The sequence below is a fragment of the Lathyrus oleraceus genome, chromosome 4 (assembly GCF_024323335.1).
Source record: "Lathyrus oleraceus cultivar Zhongwan6 chromosome 4, CAAS_Psat_ZW6_1.0, whole genome shotgun sequence".
Lineage (NCBI taxonomy): Eukaryota > Viridiplantae > Streptophyta > Magnoliopsida > Fabales > Fabaceae > Lathyrus > Lathyrus oleraceus.
Window position 1 is genome coordinate 34,632,231 of NC_066582.1, and position 12,745 is coordinate 34,644,975.

At 33.9% G+C, this 12,745-nt stretch overlaps 1 protein-coding gene across 1 annotated transcript; it reads right to left on the reverse strand.

The window, feature by feature from the left end:
• Positions 1-654: 654 nt before the first annotated feature.
• On the reverse strand, positions 655-11,175 carry LOC127138653 (U-box domain-containing protein 34). The gene is made up of 9 exons (XM_051065137.1): positions 10,872-11,175; positions 7,160-7,281; positions 6,668-6,783; positions 6,163-6,290; positions 2,951-3,246; positions 2,747-2,845; positions 2,056-2,484; positions 1,208-1,957; positions 655-1,012 (listed from the first exon to the last, which is right to left on the reverse strand). The coding sequence occupies exons 1-9, from the start codon at positions 11,032-11,034 to the stop codon at positions 815-817; spliced, it is 2,301 nt and encodes a 766-aa protein (XP_050921094.1). The 5' UTR covers positions 11,035-11,175; the 3' UTR covers positions 655-814.
• Positions 11,176-12,745: the final 1,570 nt, after the last annotated feature.

Here is a 12,745-nt window from a genome sequence, read left to right on the forward strand (position 1 = left end):
TATCTCATAACTATCAATCACAATAGAATAAACTTAACAAACTAATAACCAACTGCATTAGCTTAAACTATAATGATTAACATGATTAATCTCAACATATTGTCTTATTTTATTTCTAAATAGTAGGATAACTCTTGTAGATTTAATTTTACTATAACAGTAATTTTTTTCATTGGACTAGTGGTAATAGACGGAATTGGATCGTCTCCTGCCAAATGAATATCGTGCACCTAATCTAATGCCTAATAAATTTTAGAGGGCATGGGAGACAAAGCTGGAGATATGGAAAGAACTTCTGTATCAACTTCTGTATCATGAGAGACAAAGCTGGAGATGTGGAGATAGCATTGTCTCCACAAAATATTGTCTGAAAGAGAAATCAATGGTGGAGAATGTGGCAAGATAGTGCCAAATGAATATCGTGCACCTAATCATATGGATGATTTCTCTTGATAGCTTTTGTTTTTATTCTAGTTTTTCAAATGGGTTAGTTATGTGGTAAAAATTCTCTTTTTCAACTTAGGTTATGTTCTTTTCTTGTTTGCAATTTTGTCTTAGTTCTTGATTCACCTGATTCTGGATTTGTGATTTAAGATTACCCCCACCACATCAATCAATGGAGGACTAAATATTTATTAAATTTTAAATAGAAAGTAAAGTTAGAAAATCTCCATTTTGTAAAGACCAAAAACATATTTAATCTTTAAAATAATCACGAAATTATTTACAACCCTTTTGTACAGTCCAAATTCTGACTGTTTTTACACTGCAAGTGAAAAAAGTTTGAGATGAGAGGTAGAGAATTCACAGCATGCTATTGCTGATCAAGTAAGGTCATTTCTGACTTCCACTCTTGGATTGCAGAACGTAAAGTATGATTTGGAGTCAACTCGGAATGTTGGAGTTTATGCTTTGTTACTGGCGACACATTGTGTTTGCTCAACCATGCTTTGATTGCTCTGTACTCATACGTGAAACCATCTGCGGCAATATACGGTTCATCCATGATTTCCTGCGGTACTCGCCAGTCAAATAAGAATGAAAAGATAAATCTTAATAAAAAGATATATGCATCACAAAAATATGAAAAGTCAATAACAAATTAACCACATGTTCATCAGATAAGTGCAGATATCAGCAAGGTCTAGCGCAACTGGAATACCGAGTTCATCTCTTACCGAAGAAAAAGATAAATGCCGATTTATACCTGAAGGATTGGACAATAATACTGGCTTGGAGTGGATACACTCTTTCTTCCTATCTTGACACTAGCATTTGCCACATCAGAAAGTCTTTTGAGAAGTGGAAGAACTTCAGTATCAAGTTCCGGTCTATCTCTGCATCTAAGGGCAGTGCATTTAAGGCCAATTTCAGTCAATTCAATTGTCTCATTCAGTGGCCAGTCTCCAGCTGATTTATCTAATATATCACGAAAGGATCCATTTGTAATTGCATTTTCAATAGTCGTGATAAGCCCACGTGCATGGCGAGCAGTTATCAACTGAAGAATTATTACTCCAAAAGCATATACATCTGATTTCGGTCGAACAGTGCCGGTTCTTTGATACTCTGGGTCCATGTAATGAAGAGTACCGGCAAGCACTGACTCTCTGTACTCTGTGATATTGTCAGGTACAGCGTCTGAAATGAGTTTAGCAAGTCCAACATCTGAGATTTTGCTAACATAATTTCTGTCTAACAAGATATTTCCGGGTTTTATATCTCGATGAACAATAGGTTCTGGCTTCGAATTATGCAAGAATGATAGACCACAGGCCATTTCAAAAACTATGCGAAATCGAAAAAACCAAGGAAGTGGGGGTTTTCCATTTCTGTTGAGAAGATAGTCTTCTAGGCTTCCGTTTTCCAGGTATTCATAAACAAGACAACCATTCTCAGGACAAGCTCCAAGTAACAAAACCATATTTGGATGGTGGAGTTGACTAAGAATCTCAACCTGCAATAAATCAGAGACAACAGAAGGAAGGCTTAAAAATTCACTCTCATATAAACAATGTCAAAAGGAAGGGAAAAAAACCAAAGCTCAAGGAAAACCTCTTTCAGAAACTCTGCTTTCTTGTTGATTGTTTCCTGATGCAGAACCTTCACAGCAACTGGTGTGTGATCAAGATTGCACTTGTAAACTTTCCCATATCCTCCTTCACCAATTACCAAGTCCCCAGACAAGTTGTTTGTGGCGATCTTGATTTCGTCCATGGTATATTTTCTGTATCTCCTGTCGTTTGAGAGCAATGTATCGACAATTCTCTGTTTTTCTATGGACTCTTTAAGGACATTAAGTTCAGCCATTTGCCTTTCATATGACTCTTTGGCAAACATACTTTTTGACTCCTCGAGTTCCTTCATGACTTTTAAATACTTTGCTTTCTCTTCGGCGGCAATCTTTCTCAAAGTCTCCTCTCTTTTTAAGGAAGCATTTATGATTTTAGCTTCTTCAAGAGACTCAGAAGAAAGTAAATGGGTCTGAAAGTGAAGGCTTGCATGTTAAAAGAGCGGAAACAAATTTTTTGGAAGCCAGGCTCAATTATTCGAACAGTGGATTCTTTTTCCTTTTAATACCTTTTTAACTATTCAAAATTTAAACACCGAATACTTAATAAGCAATATTATATGTTTTGGGGGAAAAACATTTTCATATCTTTTAACAAATTATTTGTAGTGATGCTTTTTGTATGTATTTCCTTCTACAAACAAAAGATACACCATACATTATCAAAATTCTCACCTTACTTTGAGCATGAGCCAGTTCTTCACAGACCTGTTTGTACATGGCAATAGTATTCTGCAACTCCAGCTGCAACCGTTCTACTTCTTCCATGACTAACTGCATATACACACATCGTATGAAACTCATTCCATGTTGGTGGATCACAAAATATAGCACTGTGGCCGCAAGCAATTAAGATCTAACCAAGCAAAAGAAAGTTACCGGCTCACGTTGTGCAGAAGCAATGGAATCAAATGAGTGGAGACTGATAGTATCAACATAGTCTCCATAGTTTTCTGGATTTGCTTCTTCACTTATAGTAGAATTTTCAAATGAATTCCTACGACTAGAAGTTTGCAGACCAATGTAACTGCGCTCTGATATTGATAGAAATCTGAAATTTTTTAGACTTTTAAGTTCTGCAGAGGATGCACTGATCCCAGACACTTGTCCACCAATACCAGCACCATTGTCTGATTTATTTAATTGAGTCGACACGATGTACCTTTGGCCTTCCTCTGTTGGAGGAAAATGAAAATCACAAATTTGATAAATTATTCCAGAGATTTTATTCATGAGCCTAGTTCGATAAAAAAAGTATTATCTAAACCATATATAAGATAGCCACACCATTGGGTGATGCAGGAAGTAATATTGTTGTAAATAGTTTATTTTACGGTTGTTATTTTTAATATTATTAGTAATTCATGTTTGGATATTAGTAAGGCTGGTTAGTCAGAATACTCTATTTAAAGAGATTAGTGTTGGTATATTCAATATAATAAATAATATTCAGATTTAACATGGTATCAAGAGCTCTTGTTCAAGAGGGTTTCACTTTCACATAAAAAAAATCCTAACGGCCTTAATTGCGGTTCTTTTTTTTTCAAAACCTTAGCCGCCTTAATTCTGGTTTTTAAAAAAAAAACTAAACACCTTAATTGCGGTATATTTGTTGTTGTCTTCATTGTACAGTCTCCTTTAACAAACCCTAGATACTATTCATTCATGTGCATTATTCATACAACTGTATCTATTCCCATCGATTTTTTGATCACATGACACCCTTACCCACACACTTCTCCACTTATTCACCTTGCCCAAGTAACAAAAAAAAAATTCACTGTAGATGATACTCCTATAACTGTAGCAGATCAATGAACTATTCAAATCAACTCATCCAGACCCATAACAACGTCTTTCATATCCCAAAATTGTCTACTAGCCTAATTTCCATACAAAAACTCACAAAAGACCTATCATGTAATGTTATTTTCTATAACAACTCTTGTGTTTTTCAGGATAAGAATTCAGGAAGGACAATTGGAAGTGCTAGAGAATGGTCAGAATCAATAAAGACCAACAATTCTCTTGTACCATTGTCGCCTGAGTAATCTTTTGTTTAGAGTCATTAAACAATTATTTCCTGTTTTATTTAAAACATTAGATGTTAAGAGTCTTCGTTGTGAGGTGTGTGAACTTGGTAAACACAAGTCGTTAGTAATAAAATTGGTACTTTTCTATTTTATCTATTTCATACAAATGTGTGAGGTCCATCTAATACTCCAAATATTTCAGGTATCCGCTGGTTTGTAACATTTATTGATGATTGTACTCAAGTTACTTGGGTCTATTTACTTAAACAAAAATTTAAATTAGTCGTGTGTTTTCTTAATTTCTCTCCATGGTTAAAATTCAATTTGATATGAGTGTTAAGAGGATTAGGTTTGATAATGCAAAGAATTACTTTAATCATAATCTTAATTCTGTGTCAAAATGAAGGTATCATTCATGAGTCTTCGTGTGTTAAAACACCCTAACAAAATGGCATTGTTGAGAGAAAAAATGAGCATTTGTTAGACCGAACACGTGCTATGATATTTCAAAATAAACTTCCCAAGAAATATTGGGGCAAGGCAGTTTTAACCGCATCGTATCTCATAAATCATTTGCCTTATACTGTCATTGCCTCCAAAACTCCTATGGAAGTCTTATCCTCGTTCTATCCTATTGTGTCCACCTCTAGTAACTTCACTCCTAGAATATTTGGGTGTACATCGTTCGTCCATGTTCATAGTAATGGTGTTTACCGTGAAAATTGGTAAACAACCGCTGGTCTTCCAAATTAAAGAAACTTTGGTTACTCACAAGATCGACCAGATTGATCCTAGGACATGTGTTATTATTCTAAAATTGTATATAAAAGATGAACACTTCGACAGTATCCTTGAGCAAGGAATGTTTGCTTAAAGCGTTTTTTAAGAAGATAAATGGCAGAAATGTAAGTAAAGTGTAAAACAATGCTTGATAAATGTCTGGTAATAAAGGATAATTGTTGAACAAAAGGTGTAAATAAACTTTGATTGATATAAAGATAATGGTGTTATCAAACGTACATTCTCAATTGTACTCGTTTCTCAACACGCTAGATACTTTGAGTAAATATGATTGATTGTACAACAATTTGAACACACTAATCCTAACACCAAGACACCTATATATACTAAATTGAAATAACTGTCGCCAACGGATCTTCTCCTAGGCACTGATACGTTACACTCGGCATGTCTGCAATTCAGGACAACATTCCATGTGTCATTTCTATCAAAAATGGATAAGAATGAAATACGGTTACTCTTCTTTCACTCAAATTCAAATATAACAAACTCTTTCGTCGAAGTGATATTCTGAACTTGGGATTATTCCTAAGTCTCACATCCGTCTTCCCTTACAGAAGGCAGACTTCGACACTTCCTCACACCATGAATGCTTTGTGTCGAAATCATAGATATCTCTGAAGAGCATTCTCTTTCCTTAGTTTATCACCTCCAACCTGATGTCGAAATTCCCACCTAATAAATGGTAGGGGAAAACTTGATCCTAGAACTTTAAAGTGTGTCTTCATAGGATATGCTTTCACCCAAAAGAGTTACAAATGTTATCATCCACCATCTCATAAATTCTTTGTTTCTCGAGAATATTATCATCCCACCAACACTATGTGCATGTTAAGAAAATCTTTAAATGGATGATATTATAATCAAGGTAATGATGAGGAAGGACAACAATTGTTGGGCATACACTTAGACAGAAATTTGAGATTAAAACTTCGAAAGTTGAAATACTTTTTAGGAATTAAAGTTGTCTACTCTAAGAAATTCATACTCCGATCTACGGAGATTCATTTCCAAGCTGAGAATGATAAATATACATTCACCATCTTAAGGACCATCTTAAGGGAGAAGGGAGAGTGCTGTAAATAGTTGATTTTACTATTGTTATTTTTAATATTATCAGTAATTTATGTTTGGATCTTTAGTAAAACTTATTAGATCAAAATACTCTATTTAAATAGATCAGTGCTTTAATATTCAATATAACTAATAATATTCAGATTTAACAAATATTTTATAAGGCAAGAAACTCAATCATACCATGAGAACGTGAAGATGAAGAATCAGCTAACTTTGATACAATTCTATCTCTATCTACAACATATACATCACAGTTGTCAGGAGCACATCTTAGAATGGTAGTCGGTATGCCAGGTCCTTTTAGCTTCCTGGAAGTAAAATGATTATTATATTTAGTAAAAGGATTATTATACTGGATTGATTTTGATCAATCATATTTTTTTAATGAAATTGTTGTGAAAATTAAGTCTACTATACTTCCAAGGAAGTTTTTTGTTGTAGTAACAGACTTAGCATGCAAGCCCATAATTCCGGATAGCAAAAATCTAATTAGATAGTAGATTACCTGCAGGGAGTGAAAATCAAGCCAATTCATTACATAAAAGCTCATAGACATTTATAATTTCAGGCACAGAATAATAACAAAAAACTTCAAAATAGATAATAGACATTTATAATTTCAGGAACAGAATAATAACAAAAAAGTTCAAAATAGATAATGCTTTGAATATTTAGAAACACATACCTTGTAATAAAATTTGAGGAGTCAGAACCTAGCACTAATATTTGTACCCCAGACTCCGAGATAAAGCTAAGAAGTGCATTTGCCGGATTGTCGTCTTCTAGCAAAAAGGTTTCTATCTACAAAATTTTCAGATTAATCCTATTCCCTTAACACGAATTAGATAGAAACATGGTATTGGATAGAACTTTATGGCAGAATTTGACCCATGTAACCGACCCCACTTAGTGGAATAAGGCTCGGTTGGTTGTTGTTGTAATCATATTCCCTCAACACTTTTTACATAAAAAGGACTCTTGTACTGTTTTCAATAAAAATCTTTAAACAATGTAAAAAGAGGATGACAATAACATTGTTATAATTAGAAGTGAAAACAAAAAATGAAATAAAAACATATTATATTATCATTTATCAAAGTAAAGAGACCATGATTTTTTCAAAGTCGCTTATTTTTCTTAGCATACCAATTACTTAGACATGTAGAAAGAAACACACCGTGTTTGATTCACATAGATTTTTGAATGAAACAAAGATTTCTTCAGACTTCTGTTTCACATCCTGCACATAAGCTGCAAAGGCATGGGTGTCTGCTTCCGAAATGGGAATATACTCCCCAGCTGTGAATTCGCAAAACAGTCACCAAAATCAGTTTCCAATCATAAAAGACTAACAAAACATTTGCACCAAAAGGGTACTTGTATTTACACCCATGTGATTGCCTAATATCAGTCTCGTGCCCAGTCAATTCTCATGGTTCATTGCCCCTCAATGTTAGGTTTATTTGTATTGTTCCATTGTTCTTAGCTTAGTAGGTTCCTATGTTTAGGGGCTATATGGTAGTTTTCTTATCTTTCCCAGTTTGTACAGGGATGAATATGTTGAAATTTCAATTCTTGTTGTACTTTGTTATGTAAGACTGTAGAATAGCCAAAGTCAGTTCTTGAATAAAGTAGAGAAATTTCTCCTACTTTCCTTTTTCTTTTCAGTCGACATAACATCTGGTATTGGAGTTCCACTATGAGCCTAATTTAAATTAGGAACATAAGTTTTCTGCATTTTAATAGTAATTGAAGTATGACAGATGGTTCTTGTGTACAACCAACACCATAAACATTAGGAAAATAAATGCAAGGAAACCTACATATTCTTGAGCGCAAGAGTTTTCGTGTTGAAGAAGAAGCCTTGAAAATCACCAATGGATATCATTTTGGAGGGAGGGGATGAGGCTTTAGAGCTTTAGAGAAAGAGGTGGCCAGAATAGCCACAGTGATGTGCTATAAATGTCACAATTTAATACATTTCAAATGGGAATGCCCAAGCAAGGATAAGGAGGCCAACTACACAAGCTATAAGGCACGGACACAAACACGTCGACACCGCTACCTTCGAGACATTCTAATTAAATTTAATGTCTTTAACCCTTCATTTACCAACATTGTTTCGACACATCTTTAATCCTTTTAGATGTATTTGAAATTTGTCTAAGGAATATATACAGAGTGTCAAAGCAAAGAAAAAAAACAAGTTTTTTGGGGAAACTTGTCGGAAATGTCCGACATGTGTCATATGGGTGAGTCAGCGACTCGAAAAGTGTCAAAGTAAATAAAAATACCATTTTTTTGAGACATTTATTTGAGTTTCCCGACAGGTTTTTAGGAGTGTCATACAAGTGTCAGACACCGACACATGTCGGACACCGCAACATGATTAATTCTAGTGGCGTCCGTGTTTCATAGAGAAGAAGTGATGCTATTGGTGACTTACTTAGATATGGATAAGAAAAAAGATGAGAAATGGTTTCTTGACTCAAGATGCAGCAATCACACCAAATAGTGTGGAAGAAAATCAAACTAATCAGATTTTGATGCAAATTTTAGAGTTTTTGCTAAGGTGGGCCATAACCGAAGTCTGGTAATGAGAGGAAAAGTTAACATTAAGTTACTAGTAAGTGGAACATTATAAACAACATAGGAGTATTTTATGGATAGGAGATAAGAACACATTGTTAAGCATTGGCAGATTCAGAAATAAGGGTTTTCAGTTCTGTTTTAAATTAAACACTGCAAGGTGTTTGGTCCAGGGAGGGTTTCATTATGGAAGCTAAGATGTCTTCAAATAGAATGTTAGCATTGCATGAAACATTTCAGCAAGTTGCACATGTATTTTAGCACAATTAAAGAAGAAACTGTGAAGCTTTGGCACTGCAGATAAGAGCATTTGAGTTTAAACATCTTGAAGAATTTTTGTCAAAAGCAAAAAGATTAGTGGCTTATCGCAGATTAAGTTTTCCTTGAAGCTTTGTAAAGATTGTTTGGTTACAGATATCCATTTCAAAGAAGAGTCCTTGGAGAGCTAACAAGTACTTCCATTATTACTTCTATTTTAATGGGGACATTAAGCTCGCGCCTAACGGAAAAAAGAGGTACTTTATCCTTTTCACCCATGACTTTAATGGAAAAAAACTTGGGCTTTCTTTTTGATGGAAAAGTCAGGAGCATTTGCCTTATTGAATAGAGGAATAGGGGACTGACAATTTGGATGACATTCTGAAGTTGAAAAAGGACTTCCAGATGATGATAATGAAGCCTAGTTTCTTGTATTTTTTGTTGTTGCTGCTGCCGCCATATATACTATCTATTTAGATGATGCTAGGAAGAGCGGAAATCGGAGAAGAGCCATGGATTCAGAAACGGAAGCAATAGAAAAGACTGAAACATAAGAATTGGCTGATAGAGGAAAGAAAGCTGGAGTGAAATGGATCAAAAAGAATAAGGGTATGTTTGGATGGAGGGTTTTTGAGGAGAGGGTGTTAAAGGGCTAAGTATATATTTGAGATTCTTTCAAAAAATGAAAGAAAAATATGATAGACGATCAAATGAGAAAAGATATCTTGACACCAGCTTTTAACACCTACACCGTAATTGACTATATAATACATACTAGTTTTATTTTTTAATAATTCATTTTACATTGGTTTGTGTGCAAGACAATTTTGCTTTGATGATATCAATAATGCTATCTTGACATCATCTCCAACACTACACCGTATATGCACTGTTCACAAATACGATGAACAATGGACAATGCATGAATAATGTTAGGTGAACAGTAGACACGTGCGTGAATAGTACTTGTGAACAATGTCCGTGTACAGTGCATGAACAATAACTTTTTATAGTAAAACAAAATTGGTTAATAAAATGTAAAAAATTGGTTAATGAAGTGATGAAGTTAGTTAATAAACACCCCGATATTAAACATAGTTATAGTTCTCAGCAGTAAAATAAAATTAGTTAATGAAAAGTAAAAAGTTGGTTAATGAAGTTGGTTAATTAACGCCCAGATATTAAAAAAAATTTAGTAAAACAAAGTTGGTTAGTTATATATAAAATGTTGGTTAATGAAATTATGAAGTTGGTTAATCACACAATTTTAAATACAGTGTAGGTGTAATTTTTGGTGTAAAAATAGCATTTTGATGATGATATACTGTGTATTGAAAAACAGTGTCAAATTAGCAAAGCTCATGATCAAATAATATAACATTTCAATCACACCTCATTCATTTTTAGAAACATTTCATAGCTTCTTTAAATTAAAAAAGAAACATAAGCCCTCTCCTCCAAAATCCTCCATCCAAACATAAATGAATTCAGGCTTAATTAGCTCAGGATCAAATAAACAACCAGCAATTAACCTATCTACAACAGTGACAGAATTAATCGCTACATCTTGTTATGCATATCATTGTGAGGTAGTATTAATATTTCAAACTCAAGGAAAATCAACTATTATTCAATGAGATAATAACTATGAAGCACGGAAACAGACATAGATATCAAACATGACACCGACACTTATAAGTTGATAATAATTTGAAATAATGAATAAACTAAATGTAATCACGAGGGTCGGTGTAAATGTGTAACACCGAAAGGACACAGATGTGTGTTTTCAAATGATCCAGTAATCCATCAAGCACATAGATGTGTGTTTTCAGTATCTCATTAAACTCCCAAAAAATCCAGTTATAGATTAAGCACATAATTAGAGGTTTATTAGATATGGATGAAGTTTGTTAAAGGTAATTACAAGTTGGTTATAATTAGTTACAAATTAGTTAAAACTAATGACTATGCTGCTCTAAAATTGATCTAAAAAATATTAAATGAATGGGAGTGAGGTGAGGGAGATGAGATTGAGATACCTGGGGATAGAATTGAAGTGATTCTAGGGATGACGTGAACTAAGATGAGTCTATCGGCTTGAGGCACCACATTCTTCATCGCCCACAGTAAAGCTCGTCGGCTACCCTTGGCGGCGCCGGAGCCGCCACTGACGGCAACTGCAACCGATCTCGGTGAGGACATCCTCTATCTGTTTGAGAAAATGACAAAGTGGGTGTTTGTCAGGGATGAATGAATCTTCGGTCAACGAGACTCGCGTTGGGTTGGGTGGTTGAGTGAGTTACTTGCTTTGGACTCATCCTTTCTCTCTGCTATTATTTCTAACTTAGAGATTTTATCACGGTTTGAAATTTTACTATTTTAAATTTCTTGAATGTAATTTTTTTGGCTAATTTATTCTACACATTTACTAACAAAAAAAATATGTGTAGAATATATTTCTAGTTTGGCTAAATATTAGATATATATTTCTAGTTTTGAAGAAAAAAAACTTTTGAAGTTGAATTATTTTGTCCGTATTTTAAAATATAAGTTTATTTTGGTTTTTTAATTTAAAATATATTTATATTAATCCCTTAACTCTTTAAAACATCTCTTAACTCTTTAAAACATATCATGTTAGTTCTTTTCGTCTAATTAAAAACGAAAAAACTCAAAATTTGACGAAAAAGACTAACATAGTACGTTCTGAATATTTAAAGAACCAATATAAACATTTTTTAAATTAAGAGATCAAAATAAACTCAAGATTAAGATAAGAGATCAAAAAAGATATTAAAACTATTAATTTTTCTATGTCAAAGAAGAAAAATGTCCCCACTCCAAAAAGAAATCCCATGATATCTTTGATAAGTCACTCCCACCACATATCTTATTCCTTAATAAGAAGTTGATATGAAAAACATATCATTCCCACCAAATATCGTTTTATGTGATAAGAAGTTGATAGGAATAACAAAGGTTCCTATTGTTTGGAAAAAAAATAAGATATGACACTAAAAATCAGGTTCTCATAGAATTTGAAACAAATCAATGCCCAAGGTCCATCTAAATGCATATGTTTTAATGATATGTGTAATCTTTGGTTCCACAATTCTCCCTATTTTTTATGTTAGTAGACATCAGATCATTAGTTGTAATCATCAAAAGTTGATGCTGTTTGAAAGCATATCACCTGCAAAACAAGGTTCCACAATTCTCCCTATTTTTTATTATGACAACATATCTCTCAGGGGAAGTGGTAAAAGAAAAAGCACATATATGCTTGGCAAATTTGTCTAGTTCTATGTCTTCTTCCTCGGTTTGTTCATCTTCTCCTTCTCATTTTTCCTTAAATGATTAATCTTCCTCTATTTATCCATGCTTGTTGTGAACTCTAATATCTTTTATAGAAGCGTAAGTGATCCAGTGGTTTGTTGATTTTTTTGTTTCCTCCATTGTGTAAACTTTAAAGGTGGCCAGAAGTCTTGTAATTATTGGTCCATAAGGCAGCCCTGCAAATGGGATTTTTTTGAATTGAATTATGTGGTTGAGTATTCCTTCTACCCAGTTGGTTGGGATTTCTTGGGTTATGAGCCATAGGGATACTATATCTTCCCTAAGTACATATCCATGGTTTATGATTCTTGGGAAAAGGATTTTGGTTAGAAGGTAATGGAGGATTCTAAGCTTTGGTCTCGAGTGAGTGGTCTTAAAGGGAACCTTCTTCTTTCCCATGGGGTTTATTACCATGGAGTTTATGGTAGTGGAGTGTTTAAAGTTTTTAAAGTCTATTTGTCTATCAAGAGTGTAGGTCATCCCTTTAGTGGGCAGCTCAAAAATTCTTCCAAAGTGATCCTTGTGAATTGCAATTTTCAATCCTCTTACAGGTGTTCTTAGAGAAGATCCTATTAGG